This window comes from Indicator indicator, chromosome 21 (assembly GCF_027791375.1).
Source record: "Indicator indicator isolate 239-I01 chromosome 21, UM_Iind_1.1, whole genome shotgun sequence".
Taxonomy (NCBI): domain Eukaryota; kingdom Metazoa; phylum Chordata; class Aves; order Piciformes; family Indicatoridae; genus Indicator; species Indicator indicator.
In genome coordinates, this window is record NC_072030.1 from 18286657 (window position 1) to 18302234 (window position 15578).

General features: G+C 46.3%; 1 protein-coding gene across 2 annotated transcripts; it reads right to left on the bottom strand.

Moving 5' to 3' along the window:
* FBXO3 (F-box protein 3) lies at positions 1 to 13391 on the bottom strand. Of its 2 annotated transcripts, none has more exons than XM_054390281.1 (11): positions 13275 to 13391; positions 10949 to 11038; positions 9562 to 9725; positions 8619 to 8733; positions 6280 to 6484; positions 5859 to 5904; positions 3521 to 3605; positions 2612 to 2734; positions 2084 to 2199; positions 1534 to 1724; positions 1 to 267 (listed from the first exon to the last, which is right to left on the bottom strand). In XM_054390281.1, exons 1-11 carry the CDS (start codon positions 13379 to 13381, stop codon positions 145 to 147), a joined length of 1365 nt encoding a protein of 454 aa, XP_054246256.1. In that variant the 5' UTR covers positions 13382 to 13391; the 3' UTR covers positions 1 to 144. The 2 variants fall into 2 exon arrangements, with proteins under 2 accessions (XP_054246256.1, XP_054246255.1); XM_054390280.1 differs by having other exon boundaries at positions 1 to 270.
* Between the last annotated feature and the right edge of the window lie 2187 nt (positions 13392 to 15578).

Here is a 15578-nt window from a genome sequence, read left to right on the forward strand (position 1 = left end):
AAAAAAAAAAAAAGGTTGTACTTTGAAGAGTTATCAGAGCTGGCACCAACACTGATACTGGCTGCCCTGCTATGCAGCAGAGTCCATGGCCAGCAGTCAGAAGTGTCCTTCTGCAGAGCCCCAGGAGCTGAGTCCATGGTGCTGTTAGGTGTGGCGCGGGCAGCGCCCAGTGGGCGCAGGGATGTCCAGCACTCGCCGCTGCTCCTCGTACTCATCGGTGTCTGTGGAGTCCTCATCTTCATCCACTGCATACTCGTTGTGGCTGGTCTCCTGGCACAAAACACACCCACACTGAGGGCCAGCTCCTTAGAAGAAGGCCCTAGCAACTCCCCAAAAAGCTCTGGGCTGCATTACTGTCACTCAGCCGGGGCAGACATGGCTCTGCATGTCCTCAGAGCAGCTCCTTACAATTTCAAAGTTTAATCTGCACCAGAGAGCATTTGGCCAAGCCACCTGACCCTTAACTCCAGCAGCCTTCATTATTCCATATGTGCAGCTATGAAAAGCCACTGCTTGGCATCTTAGCTGTGCCAATTCTCCTGGCAGCTGATGGTCTCTTGAGAAAAGCAGTTTAGAAGCACAGGGTCGTGACTACCTTTAACATGGGAGGCAGAGCAGAAGAGAAAAGGAAACTTTTGTTACAGTGAGCTGAGCAGGAGGTGACAGCTCCCAGGAACATGAGCAAGAGTTAAGAGGTGCCAGTTTCTGCTAGAAGCACAAGATGCTGGCACCTATTGATGGAGTTACTGGTTATGAGTGTCCCAAGCCACTGGAACAACGTGAGAAAGTGGACAAGAAGATGTCTGCTCCCAGAGGCACTTCCAAGTTCTCTGCAGGCACTGAGTTAGTCACTAAGAGCCATGCTAAAATAAATCAGATTCTCTAAAGGTGCCAAAGCAAACGGAGAAATTCCACAGCTCACCTGCAATCTCCAGACTACAGCTACACTGTAATGAGCAGTAAGCTAAGCACTGTACTGCTCTGCACAGCCACTGACTCTGGAATGTACATCACAGAGCTACTGAACATCACACAGACCTCCATTGTTTCTAAACTGTCATGGACTGACACTTTGCTGGAGATTTAAACAAACTACAAAATCCAAACAGCAAAAGGTACAAGTTAAGGAGTCTGAAATAGGCCCTGGACAGACACTTGCATGTTTTTCTGTGCGTCCTTAGCTGTGCTCAGCCACAGGACAGCACAGACTGCTCACATTCTGCCACTGCCAAGAGCCCACAGGCCTCCTGATCTCACTGATACAACCAGGTTTGACCTTGGTACCAGACGGAGGTGAGGACTTGAGGAGGAAGACCTGTAGCCATGTATGGCTTCCTATGAAAGCCAGGGCTGAGGCTCTGGAGATGACCTGGAGTTACATGTCAAAGCCATGAGGACACATGGCTTTAACCATGGACTGACAGCTACAGAGGTCACCACAGCTGCTGAACTTGACCTTATCTGGAGCATGCTTTCCATGGAGTTATCACTCTGTTCAGTGCTGTGCTTTCCTCACCAAAAATCTCCACTCACCATTCGGGCTGTGGACACCTTGAATGTTGGACACACCATGTGAAATCTGGGAATTGTGACATTGAAGAATTTTTCCTTGTAGTAGAGACACCGGAAGGTGTAGTAGCCCTCCATGTACCCAGATGTGGTGGAGAATGTAGTACAGCTGGTGTATTCATAGACCCTGCCTGGACTGATGATTGGAAACTCCCCTGTGGGTAAAATATGGCAAAATAGGATTCAAACCCAACCAAAATTGAGCAGTTTGTTAAGCACTTGCACCCCACAGCAGAATCAGGCAGGTGATGTTACACTGCAGTGAATGCAGAAATGATTCTCAGCACTTACTGATATTAAGCAAACCTCTGAAGAGCAGTTCACTCTCAATGTGTTCAGACATCCCCTGTAAAATGACTTCAAAGACAAAACTCAAGCACACTTACCTCTGCTCTGGCTAGCTCCATAGAACTCCTACCCTCTGTCACCATAAGGAACAGCTCCTAACTTTCATGACCTGTACATTTATTACAAAACCACTCTACTGGGCTCATAAAAGCAATCTTCTACTTACCAACTACTCCAGGACCCTGAACTTCTTCTACATCCCCTTTGGCATTGATTATTCTCCAGTATCGACTGTCCAGCTGACAAGCCTTCTCAGGAAGAGCATCTTTGGACATTTCAATTCTAGAAGCCAAACATCACACTTCATGGGTAACTACTTCCAGACACTTTAAGAAAGGCTTTGGTATCCTTGTGACCTCTCCCAAAGCAAACTGGTCAAAGAAAACTGAACAGCTGTTGGCATCCATCTCCATGCCTCTGCTTCACTGTCTATTGCTGTTTATCCCTTTTCTAACTCACAAGAGCTGATGGTAACTTCCTTCTCCCACCCATCCCTTTACCACCATGACTGGCACTCTCCACAGCTGACAGGGAATGATTTAGGTTTGTTTCTATTAGGAGTTACAGCACATTGTGCACATCCTCTTCATTCTAGTGTGTTTAGGAATGCTGAGCATAGATGTGCAAAACTGATCCTTGGGACATCACACAAATCTTTCCTGTGTTGCAAGAGTGAATTCAGTTGTTATTTTACCTGATTCTGTAAGTGAAGAAATAATGGGGGGGGTGCACAGAACTGAGCTCAGGCAGAAAGGATGTGGACACTGAAACAGTGATGTCTTCTGTGGTGGCAACACATTCTTTATCATGCACATACCTGCAGAAAGGAAAACATTCACTCTAACAGCTCTCTACATCCCACACAGAAAGCTAAACACAGAGACTAGCTATTTACTAACAAGAGCAGTGAGCTGCTAGGTTAAAAGTAACTCTTGACACCTGCAGTCCAATAGGGGGATACATGCAGGCTCTTCACCAGATAGACTTCCCCAACACCTACACCATGGACCTCTGTGCCTGCAGCAGTGCTCACACCAAGCTGGGTGTGCAAGCTGATCTGGAGGCACTGAAGCCACTCTTGTTTAATGAAGATCTCTCATGATGCTGTTTAAAAACCCAAACCTAGCAGCTCCCACAGCAAATTACAGAGCAGGAATGTGGTTCTGTAGTATCTCAGTTTGACACAATTAAGGCTTATAACTAGAAGAAAGAACAAGTGCATGAAGATTGAAGCATTGATGTGTTATTTTAGAGACCAGCTCACCGAAGCAATTGCTTTATTAATAACTCAGAACAGTCCTGCAGCAGCAGCACCCTCATGGCAAGCAGAACAACTACACTGGTAGCTAAACTCCAAAGCAGTCATAATGCAACATTCTGATTCCAATAAGGCAAAGTTACAAATTCTGAAGCTTCTGGTTAGGAAAAAAAAAAAAAAAAATCTTTAAGCATTCTGTCTTACAGCTTTACCAGCAGTAAGTCTGACATGTTTTCTCCTCTGTCCACAATTATCTTTTGTACCCATAACTACTTGGAACTAGGTCAGCATTCCAAAAGAAGCATCAAAACCTTGCAGTGAGGTTATAAATCCCAGACACAATACCTGAAGATCTGGTCTCTGATGATAGGATAACCACCAGTTACAACTTTGTTTACGTAGGATGTAAACCACTCCAAGTAAGATGTACCTAGATGGCAAAGAAGAAATGTACTCAGAAGGAGAGGCACATTCAGCACATGACAAAGCACTTCAAGCTCTAAACGTGTTCATAACAAACTCTCAGACTCACTGAGAGGAGCCAAACAACATTCCAGTCCGTCCTACCAACAAAGGCCAGGCAAGAACTGAGAGTCAGGGGTGCATGCTCCAGCAAACAGCAAACCTCTTAGCTAAGTATTTCACATTACAGCCATGGCCTTCAAATGCTGGTGTCTCTCATCACCTGGTTTCCTGCTCATGACTCTTCTGCTCTGAGTGGGGAAGATCATCAGTGGCTATGCTACTTGTACAGCTGCAAGAGGCACGTAGGCCTGGGGGTGGATTTATGGACTTACTTTTGCTACCCAGGTTTTTCTATCAATAAAGAAGAAACATGCTGCAGAATCTCCCTCTCCAGGGATAAGCCAGGTAAGTCACAGACATACTCTACAGTCCTACTACAAACCCAGAAGACCAAAGCAGGATGCTGAAAAACCTTACAGCCATTGTCTGAGAACAGCTTTTCATACACCTGATTTAGGAACAGCTTCACTTTCAAATGTGGCACCTAGACTGTCTGCTTAACTCTCCAAGAAGAGAGTTTCATTCAAGACACAGTGACTCCTCATGAAAGAATTCCACACCCACAAATCTTCCAAGCACTGCAATACAGAGTGCAATAGAAAAGTAGAGAGTTCTTCAATTCTTTGTCAGTATTACTGATACAAAAGTGGATTTAAGCTGAAACACCAAGAAATCACTATCCTCAGCTTTGCTGAGGTGTTATCAAGTACTACCACTCCTGATAGATTAAATGTACTTAGCACTTCTTCCCTGAGCAAGAGCTATGTGTGCTGTCCTTTGATCTTTCGGAACTCCAAGTTCATTATCCTCCTCTCCACCACTCATCCATAAAATGCAATCCTTGCATAAATTAACTGTGTATACAGAAAGTGGAGCATCTACCCTGCCACCTTCAGAGCAAGGTAAATGCTGCTCATGGAACTTGCCCTCCACCAAGCAGTAGGCCAAAATTAACCCTTTCAGCCAAGTGGAATACAGTTAAGTATGTTAGATCACCTCATCATGGACTCAAATCCATACAAGCAGGAACACCAATTCACAACAGAGTAGCTTTAAAGCATTACAGCATCCTTAAATTTTTGGACATTAGGGAAAATTTCTTCATGGAAAGGGTTGTCAAGCCCTGGAACAGGCTGCCCAGGGCAGTGGAGGTGTCCCCATCCATGGAGGGATTTAAAGATGTGTAGATGTGGTGCTGAGGGACGTGGTTTAGCAGCAAACTTGGCAGTGTTAATGGTTGAACTCAATGTTCTTAAAGGTCTTTTCCATGGTCCTCAGGTGGAATGGGGCAAGGAATCCAACTTCTGAGCTTTTGCTATATCCTTCCCATGATGGTTCTAAAGCACACAACCCATTCTGCAGTAAGAGCTTTGCAAAACAGGTGACAGGTTGACTCCTTCACACTGAAACCAGTCCATACAGTCAAACAGTACAGAGAAAGGTTTCCTGAAATCAGTGTGGCCACGATTTGACTACCTTCAACCCCAAGCAGCACTGCTTTAGCACTGCCCAACATCCTAAGAAATGTGAAAGGCTGCATTTGAATATTCACTTTGGTGCCATTTATTACACATCTGCTTTCCCCCTGAAGGGGAGATAGCCAGCTTCTAGTGAATTAACAAAGAGTCAAACCACTATTCCAGCCAATGCACTTCAGACTTATGATGACAACAGATTACTACATAACCAAACAACAGTTACAGTTTTCCCTTTCCCCCTTCTTTGTCCTTTGAACAAAGCAAATGAAAACCCAGTTAGGTTTTCTTCTCCATCTACAGTTTATATTTTCTTAAAGGGCATGAAATACTTTCAACTTCCAAACATGGTTACAAAACCTAGTGTGGGAAAAAAAAAAATCCATTTTTCAGTCCAGCTGGGTGCTGTATTTAATAACTGGTTACAGCACCCCCAAGATGGTTAACCTCAGGTTTTGCTCATTTTGTTAGACAGGTTACTGCACTGAGGGATTTGGACACAGGACACACAGAAGGATGAGCTTTGATAGAGAAAATCTGCATCTCATTGCAAGTAGCTGCTGCTGTTTTGAAGTAGGTTAGAGTCTTGCAAGCAGCACCTTTGTTTGGCTCCAGTGGTATTGAGGTGCATTGCCTGAACAGTGCCATTAAAATGTTGTGCAGTGTCTGATCTGAAGTGTTACCTGTGATGAACATATCAATAGCAGATGGGTTGCGAGCCATTTGGTCCTAAAAGGGAAAGAGGTTCACAGATGTGTTAGCAGGAGAGCAGACTTACAAGATTAAAAGTCAAGACCTGAGATATAACACAGGGAACACTGTTCCTGTATTCACCAAACCTACTCTGTCATGATAGTCCCAGTCAGACATTCCAGTACATAACACACATGCCTGTCCCCAGGAGTGCCCAAGTGATCACTGAACACACAACCTGAAAGTTCCCCTAAGGCTCATACATATAAAACCAGGTTTAATGCACTTTACTGTTCTCTCTCAGTGCTCACTGGCAGCCATGCAGAGCACCCCAGGTATCTGCTGACAAGCAAAGGGGCACCATCAAGTAATAGAAAAGGACACTGGCCAGCACAAATGTGTCTTCCTTACTGGGCATTGATAGAAGATCTCATATTTATTTCGTCCTTCCACGCTCTCCAGGGCCATGTATTGGCTGAGGCCAGTATGGATGCAGAAGGTAAGAGGAAGGCATTGCCTCAGCCCCAGCCTCTGCTGAAAGCCTCCTGCCGCTGTGTCGATGTCCAGCAAGTCCTCAGAGCGGTAGTGGTTCGACAGTGCCATGCTCCCCATCAGGCTGGAACAGTGACAGAAAGAGGCAAGGCACTCAGGAGGCAAAGACAGCCTCAAATCTTCTCTGAGCTCTAGGAGCACACTAGACTTAGACCAAACCTAACATCACAGTCAACAAGCAAAATAAGCAGTGAGTCAGAGCAATCCTCAGTAGAGGAACTCAAGCACACAGACACAAGTGAACAGACACACCATGCCCAGCAGCACAGCAGGGCAAGGCCAGCCCCTGCCTTTCTGCCTTCTTCCTCTAGCTTTCTGTAAGCACCACAGCAAAGGATGGCTTTTTTACTTTGGTTTTGACAAACAGGAAGTGACACTGAAGAGTAAAAGGAGCCTCTCTACATGTAAGAAAAGAACATCTACATTTAGGAAAAAGTGGCACTAATCTGAAACATGGAACAGCTGAGGGTGGAGGTGAGAATGAAATTAATGCTGATGTGAATGCTGGGCTAGATAAGAGCTTGGGGCAAAATAAAGAAACCAAGTGACCTACACTCCAAGTAATAAAGGGGCAGACAGTGGAAGAATGATGCCAAGCAATCATGAGCAAATTAATCAACTACTAATCAATGGCACACTCTACAGCAGCACACAAACCTGTGCTGTACACCTCACACCCACACTCCCTTCTGATCTGCCTTTCACTGGCAGTCTCAGCTGCCAGCTCTTGCTAAGTTCTCACTGGTGCTGTGAAAGCAGCGGCATGGGTGCAAGCTGCCACACGTCAGCGTGACATAACCTGCTGCCATCCTGGGCAACACCTTCCACTCCTCCTCTTCCTTATGGAGCCTTGCCTGGAATTCACATGTTCTGCAGTTTGGACAGCAAGGCTGACACCCAGACACAAAAACCTGAAGCATCTAACAATGACTAGTCCTGAATCTCCTCCAGGTCTGATCTCACATCCCAACAACTTGCTGCATAGACCTCCCTTGCCTACACCTGATCCTTCCAGCAGTCATCCCCCATAAAGAAACAAGCCTGCCCCAACAGTAAGCCCACACCTTTCATTCAGTGGCAGTCTTTGCTGCTCCAAGGTCCCACATCAGCCCCAACTAGTTCCCCAGGCAGTGTCCCACCACCAAGGTTTGTCAACCTGTATGCAAGGCTCAGGCCTTCGCTTTGAGGACAGACACAGCAATGGACTACAGCCCACTGACAGTTGCTCAAGCTGAAAGGCAATGCCCAAGACATGTAGCTGCTCCTGCAGCCCTTCCACAGGCACATCATCTCAGTAGAGGCTTTGTGGGAGTGAGAAAGGAGTAGGAAGAGCAAGAAGTACATGAGGTGCAGAACTCCATTTGGAAGTTTACAGAACTAGGGCACCTATCTCCTCTCTAAAAAGTCTCTCCTGGAAAAGAAACAGATCTAAAAACCATCCCTGTGGTTGCATGAAACTGTTTCCCATATCACTTGTGTACACACCATGCTATAACTGGAGGGAGCTGCACCTTCTTGACTAGTGAACATTCTGGTAGGGCAAGGTGAGCACGCTGCCTTCTACAGACACCACAATGGCTTGCTGCAGCTTTCCACCTTTCAATAATGTTTGTGGCACTTCATCAAGTGCTGACCTGAAAACCTTGTCTACAGCTGGAAGATGTGAAGCTATGTTGGTCATTTCCATTACAACCTTAACATAAAAAGAATTTTTAATTGCTGAAACCCACATAAAATTGTAAAATCTTCTCCTGAGAAAAGGTGATCTGCAGAACTCATGTTTTGATTCTCCTTTGCAATGACCACCCTGGTTTGACAGCTCTTCCCTATCCATTTTTAAGAAACAAAGCTCATAAAAAATGAAGCCCAAAGAGCACAAGAGAATAATTTACTTATGTAATACAAGGGATACTTCAGGGGAGCAACTTGCAGTGGTAGGATTAAAAGTCTAACAGTTGGAAGTTTAAGTTATTGCAAAAAAAGAAAAAGGGTTGTCCCTAGGAAAAAGGACTGAAGGGCTGGAGTCACCTGGGCAATCAGAAATCCACACTGTGTTTGCAATTACTGCTGAGACTAGAAAGCAGCCAGTCCTAGAAGCATCACTTCAAGCTTCCTTTACCCTGTTCAGCAGACATTTTAACCTTTTAATAAATAAACTATGCAAGAAGCACAAAAGGGGTGAAGCTTTGGCTCCTTACCCAGGCACAACCAGCTTCTGTCCGTTGTGAATACGGAATGAACACCGATAGTCATTGGGCAGCTGGCAGCCTATCTGAGCTTCCACGGCGTCCAGGTCTTCCTCCTGCACACTCTCTGTGTACACAAGAGATAGGGCATCAAGTGGCAGTCTGGAGGGGCAACCAAGCACAGGATCACAGGATGTTAGGGGTTGGAAGGGACCTCTGGAGTTGAAAATCATTGAGTTGAAAATGTAAAAGATATTTTGTCCCTTCACCAGAAAAAGGCCAAACTCACTGTGTGTCTTGCTGTGTAAGATTCATGAACCAGAAGACTGGAAGTACTTCTAGTACTAAACCACAAACCTGAGCTGAAACCAGAAATAAACATTCTTGTTCAGCTACTAATTTACCTGTCTTAGAGGAACAAGGTAAGACCTAGAGAAGAGAAAACACAAAGCTTCCTTCCTGTCTGGCTTTAGTTTCAACTGCCTGTTTTCATGTGAAAGTGTTTTAGTTAGGTTTTAACACAATCTCATAAATTAAATCCCAACAGCAGGTGCCAGGTCCTTGAAGCAAGGGGATTATTAAGCTAAACACTAACAACAACCAACCAAACAAAATCAGTCACAGCAACCAGAGACAAAAGCAGCAAAGCTATAATCTTTTCCTGATTATCCAGAAGTAAAGAGATAGAGAGGGCATTAAAAAAAAAAACCACAACAATTATCTTGATTTCGTCTCTGAGAAGCAATCTGCAAGGGCTCTGTGGATCAGGATCACTAGTAACTGAGCACTGGCTACATGTGGGGTCTGCTTTACTCATTTCAGAGAGCAGGGAGAGCACAGCTACTGGACTGTCAAGACTCAGGTAACTGAGGCAGCCAGGCAGGATGAAAGCACTAGGAATCTTACCACCAGCCAATGTCCCAACCTACAACACACAGCAGGTATCACTCTGTACCTTTCAGAGAGCCAATCATCCGAGGACACCTCTGCCCTAAGTACTTCTCTAGGTCATCCCAGGCCTTCTTCAGCGTAGCGTAGCACTGGATGTATCTCCCCAGGTCACGGTAGGTACTGATGAAGATGGCTTTCCAGCTCTGATTCCGCTGACATTTTTCCTTTCTAAATAGACATGAAGAAGGTAAACTTAAACCAGTAGCCTGAAAAGCTTGACTTCTAAACCCAAGCAGTTAGTATTTGCCAGAAACAGTAAGTGTAATATTAAAGTCAGGAACGCTCTTGAGCCAGGTGCAGCTACACAAACTCAATTAATGCCAGCATCTGTTTGACAGCAACTTGGAAAAGAATTGGGAAAGATTTGGGCTACTCAGTATCAGGAGAAAAATTTAGAAACTGTATTCTTTTGTCTGTTATTAACTCTTTCAACTGGTGAATGGCTAATTCCCACCACATTTCACACAGACACAGTGAAGGCCTGCACAGGATCACAGGATAAGGGTTGGAAGAGACCTCTGGAGATCTTCAAGTCCAACCCTCCTGCCAGAGCAGGACCATAGAATCCAGCAGAGGTTACATGGAAACACATCCAGAGGGGTCTTGAATGTCTCCAGAGAAGGAGACTCCACAATCTTTTGATATTGCATTAATCACAAACTCCTTTATTTACCCAGCAGGAAGAGCTAAGAAGCAAACCTTAGAGAGAGTTAAATGAGAATGCTGTGCACTGATTTGGAAAGCCATTTCCTTTTTGGAATTCCTCTATGTTCATTTTTCCTCACAGGCACAACAGCAGCCTACAGGAAGACTGGCAGCCAAAAAAGTGCTGTCTAACATCTGACAAAGGAGGCTTGCCTCCAGATCGTAGCAGTCCTTGCATCTTCATGTCAGTAAGCATGAAGTGCCCAACTCCTCCAGCTCCAGCCAGCATGCCTAATCTAAAAGATTTAGTACAAATTTCCACACCTCAATAAAAGTGTAACAATTACAAAGCCTTTGCACCACTTTTAAGATTGCTCTAGCTCTAGACAGGAGAATCTCACTTCTTGAAGAAGAATTGAGGAGAAAGAGGGGATCAAAAAAAAAAAGGTAGATTAAGTTTAATCTGGGAAGCACTTAGAAGATTACTTTCCTCCACACAGCATCTGGTGTTTGGTAAGGGCAAGCTGCAGCTCCTCCCTCAGCCTAGTCATTAATAGGGCATCACTTCTCTACCAATGAAACCTTTGAAGACTTGTACATTCCTGAGGCTTTTTAAAGGAGATGGCCTCTGTCCTTTCATTGGTTTGAAGCTGGTGAATACCAAACCAGTCTTAGAATTAAGCTGGACACAGCACAAAAACATTAGCCTTGTTTTCACAGAACAGGTCTAAAGCCACCCCACTTACTCTGAAATGAGCCAGTATTTCTTGCAGTGTCTTCTCCACAGTGGATCATGGTTGGAGAGCTGATTTAATCTTCGACTTAAATAGCAGCAGCTAGAAATATAAAATCATTAACTTTGATTACCAAAGGGCAGCAACATGCATGGGGATAAATACTGACCAAGGCACTGCACTTTGCATTGTGGTGAAATAAATCTAGTTTGAAAGTTAGGTAGCTGTCCCTCTTAGACTTGTGCTTGCAATGGCTGAAAGTCTTCACTCCAGCTGAACTACCAGTCATGAACTACTTTCCTGCACACTGAGCACTGTCAATAATTAAGTAATGCTGTAAAGCAGGTCAACCTGTAGTCCCACCCATCATAAACACTGCTTGAAAGACTTTGGTGTGACTCCACTCCACCAGTGGAAGCATTCCAACAGCACAGGCCAGCTATTATGGTTTAAATGACTTGATCTGGATTGTCAGGCTCTGCCTTCTCTTTTCCCATACTACTGAAAGCTCCAGCAGCAAGCCACAGAAACTGTAAAGTTAAGTACTACAAAATTACTTTCCACTTTGAGTTGTTTCAATAACAAACTTCATGACCAAAACCAAAAACAGAGGAAAAACACAAAGGATGACTGACATGGCAGCAAGTCCTGCAAGCTCACACTAATGAAGGCCATATACAGACTCTTTCCACTCTCCTGAAGTAGGATTAAAGCTAACACTGCTGCTTCAGGAAGTTAAAGAGCCTGCATTATGCAGCACTGCTGCAAACGCAGCATTGCAAAACCTGTAGGATATAGGCCTGGACTGTCCTCAGAAATCAATGAGGTCAAACTTGACTGGATGCAAGGGGACAGCAAAAGTGAACTTATATTGACATTAGAGGAACATGTGGCTTCAACCATGATAAAGATGTAATTATAGCCATTCTCATTAACTGCATAAATAAATAGTTGGTCACCTGTCAGCTTTTCCATGTTTTAAAGGCCCCCACCAGACTACCCAACCTGTGGAATAGTAGGGAAACTGTAATGCATGTGTTGGTCAGAGACTAGATACATGTCATTAAAACAAATGTATGCAGCCTAGAAACCTCCTCAGTTTAAACCTCTCAGTAGTGCAGACAGTCATGCAAAACTGCCAGTAGTGGCCTTATAAATAAGAAACCTATGCAGCATTTAATTGTCCTTGCACAGCAAAAAAACCTCTCGTTTTGTTAAGTACATAACAAAAACAGGTAGTGCATTTACCACACCATTATCAGCCACTCCTAAAGCATCCAAACCAGGCATGTAACAATTGGTGTAATTTTTGCATGTGTCTGGATCTTTTTTTTTTTTTTGGCTGTAATGGTGACAGAATTCTCCCTGATGGCTTTAGCTTTCCTGACTAGAATTTGTGGAGGCAAAACAACGCTCCAGAAAACCCAACCATCCCCCCTCCCCCCCCCCCCCCCCCCCCCGATTTTGATAATATTCCCTTTCACTTGTAGCTATTCCTCTCTCTCTTATCAAATACTGTGATTTCAATCACTGCCAGTGCTGGTGCTTCTTTGGTAAGGTTTTAACTACAACCATAGTCCAACCTCACTGTACGACTCAACTCTTCGGCTACCTAGCAAAGCGTCCAAGAGGAGCCTGCAACTTCCATTCAAGTTTCTCTGTTTAAGGAGTCGTCCCACTTAACTTCCTTTGGTTTTCCTCCAACACCAGATTATTCAAATCGCTGGGTTTCTTTACTGGAGACAAGACAGCCCTTTGTTTGCCCATAGATAAGAGATTCGAAGAATTACTGATTTCACAAAGTCAGTTACCGGCTCATCTCTAATTTGCCATTTAGCTACAATCACAGCCAGCATATAATGGGGGAAAGCGAATCAGGGAACGCTATAAACCAAAACAAACAACCCAAATCCCCCGAAGAACAGCGCTGTTGCTGGAAGGGGACGGCGCTTTAGGGTATGTCCTCCAGAACACCGAGCGGCTCGGAGCGCTGCGGCGCTCGCTGCTCGACCCCGTCCACCGGCCCCGCAATCCGCACCCCGCAAAGCCGTGCAAGGCCGAGCTGCCGCCAGCTGAGAGCCGCTGCCGCCAGCTGAGAGCTGTCGCCTCCTCCCCCGCGCTGCCCCCCGGCCGCGGCTCACCGGACAGGCGCAGCAGGGCCCTTCCCTTGCCCCCTCAGCCCCGCCGCCGGAGGAAGGGGGAGACCCCCGCCCCGCCCCGAGGCTACCTCCCGCGCCTCCCCCACCCCCCGCCGAGGCCGGGCTCGGTCCTTCCCTCCTCCCCTCCACGGCAGCGCAACTCAGCCAGATCCAGGGAAGCCGCCGGCCCGACCCCGCACCTCGTCAAATCGCGGTAGTCGAGGAAGCTGAGGATGAGCAGCAGCGGGTCGGTGGGCAGCAGCTCCAGGCTGAGGGCTGACGGCTCCATATCCAGGGACGCCGCCATCTTGCGAGACGTCCCACGGCCCCGGTGCCGCGGACGCGCCCCCCCCACCTAGTCAACTGTCGGAGCGGGCGCGAACAGCGCCCCCTAGCAGCCGCAGCCCGCTTGGCTCCTCCCGTGGTACTTAAAGGGGTGCGGGAGAGCTGGGGACAGAGATCTGAGAAGGGTCTGGTGTGACAGGGCCGGGGAGGATGGTTTGAAACCGCAGCAGGGAGAGTGAGGCTGGGGAGGAGGGAGACATTCGCTACGCTGAGGGTGGTGACACCCTGTCCCAGCTCGCCCAAAGAGGTGGAACCACTGCCGGTCAGGTTGTCTGGGACTCTGAGCACTCTGCTATGGTTGCAGCTGTCCCTGCTGACTGCAGAAGGTTGGACTGGAAGACATTTAACGGTCCCTTCCAGCCCAAACCATTCTGTGATTCTGCAAATCTAATTTGCTTTCCTGAAACAAAAAAAGACAGTTTCTGTTCAGTCGTAGTGCTTGGACCACTGAATCTTTATATGGGGGCATGCTGGCAGGATCAGAGAGCACAGAATTCCCTGGGAGATGCAGGGGAAGAGCTACTTGCAACACCTGACTGCTTGCAATTGCTTTGTAGTTTTCTGTTTACCAAAGGGGTAAGAATTAATGTTAGAATAGCCCTGGGAGACAAATGCAAAGTGCTTATATAACCAGCCTCTGCAGTGTGAGTCTAATGGATGGTTAGAATCCACTAAGACTGAAGTTGAAAAGCTAATGGTGGGAAAGGGGAAAAAATAAACTCACTGAGATTAATATCCTTAAAACAAACAAAAGAAATGTGTTGCATTTTAAGGGTAAATACAGATTTTTAAAAGTTTCTTACACATTATATTGAAAATAAAAATGTTTTCAGAGAAAGTGTGTTTGTGTTTTGGTTTCCCTCTGTTCAGAAAAACTTTTTCCAGAGCACTGTCACTAGAACTCATTTCCTCTAAGATCTTCTGGAGGATTCTGAGTCCTGCCCTTGCAAATGCAATCAGGCAATCTTTGCAAACTGGAGGTCTTGTGCTACCTGAGCTCCCAGGGCAATGGGAAGAGTCTCAGTGTCTCGGACACAGCTGCACCACCCAAGTGTTGTCACTGCTGAAACCTGCAGAACCCAAACCCACGACCACGTCCTCTCCTGAGCCACAACTCGCCAGCAGCACCAGAACAAGAGGACACAGTCTCAAGCTGCGCCAGGGGAGGTTTAGGCTGGAGGTGAGGAGAAAGTTCTTCACAGAGAGAGTGGTTGGCCATTGGAATGTGCTGCCCAGGGAGGTGGTGGTGTCACCATCCCTGGAGGTGTTCAAGAGGGGATTGGACATGGCACTTGGTGCCATGGTTTAGATAGGCATGAGGTGTAGGGTGACAGGTTGGACTCGATGATCCTTGAGGTCTCTTCCAACCTTCTTGATTCTTGATTCTTGATTCTAGCTTCCAGCCACCAGCTGGTTCTCTAAATTCTGAGTGAAAGCGTGTCAAGCTCGAGATCCGTGGCCTCCTCAGCCCACTCTGCCAGGTCCAAGTCCTTCTTGTGCTGGGGGCTCCAGAGCTGGACACGCTGCTCCTCACAAGAGCCAAGCAGAGGTGGCAAATGACCACCTGCAACCTGCTGGCCATGCTGCAGGGGCTGCAGCCCAGGAGAAGGGCTTCATTTGTCACGAATGAAGTTTGGTAAAGTGCTGCTGGCTGTCAGAACTGTGGTAGTTATGGAGCTGCTGCCCCTCCAAAACACAATCTCAGTGCAGTAGACAATCAGTAGGTGCCTCCTTCACAGGCCAGCAATGCCCACATCTGCCCTCAAGCTTTGTACACATACACTTGTGTGTGCTGACAGGGAATAACTGACAACGTTTACAGGAGACCAAGAATCCTAATTTCAGACTTAGTCAAAGAAAAAAAAAAGTCAGTGATAAAGCTTAAGGAATCTTCCTCATTTCATGTGCTCACAGCATTTTCACTCTGAGCATGATCCAGGGCCTAAGGGGTGTGTGAAAGAACCTGCTGAAAGCCAGGAGTGGAGGAAGATTCCATGATCTGGTGGAAAGTGGCTTTTCCTGGGGGAAGGTCAGGAGGTCTTTCTTTACCTGGACAATGTGGGGAATAATAGGCACCCCTAGAGAAAATTCTGCTGCTGTGGAGTCTCTCCTGGCTTTAAACCCCCTCTGTACAATGCAGAGAGCTGCTCACCTCTCAC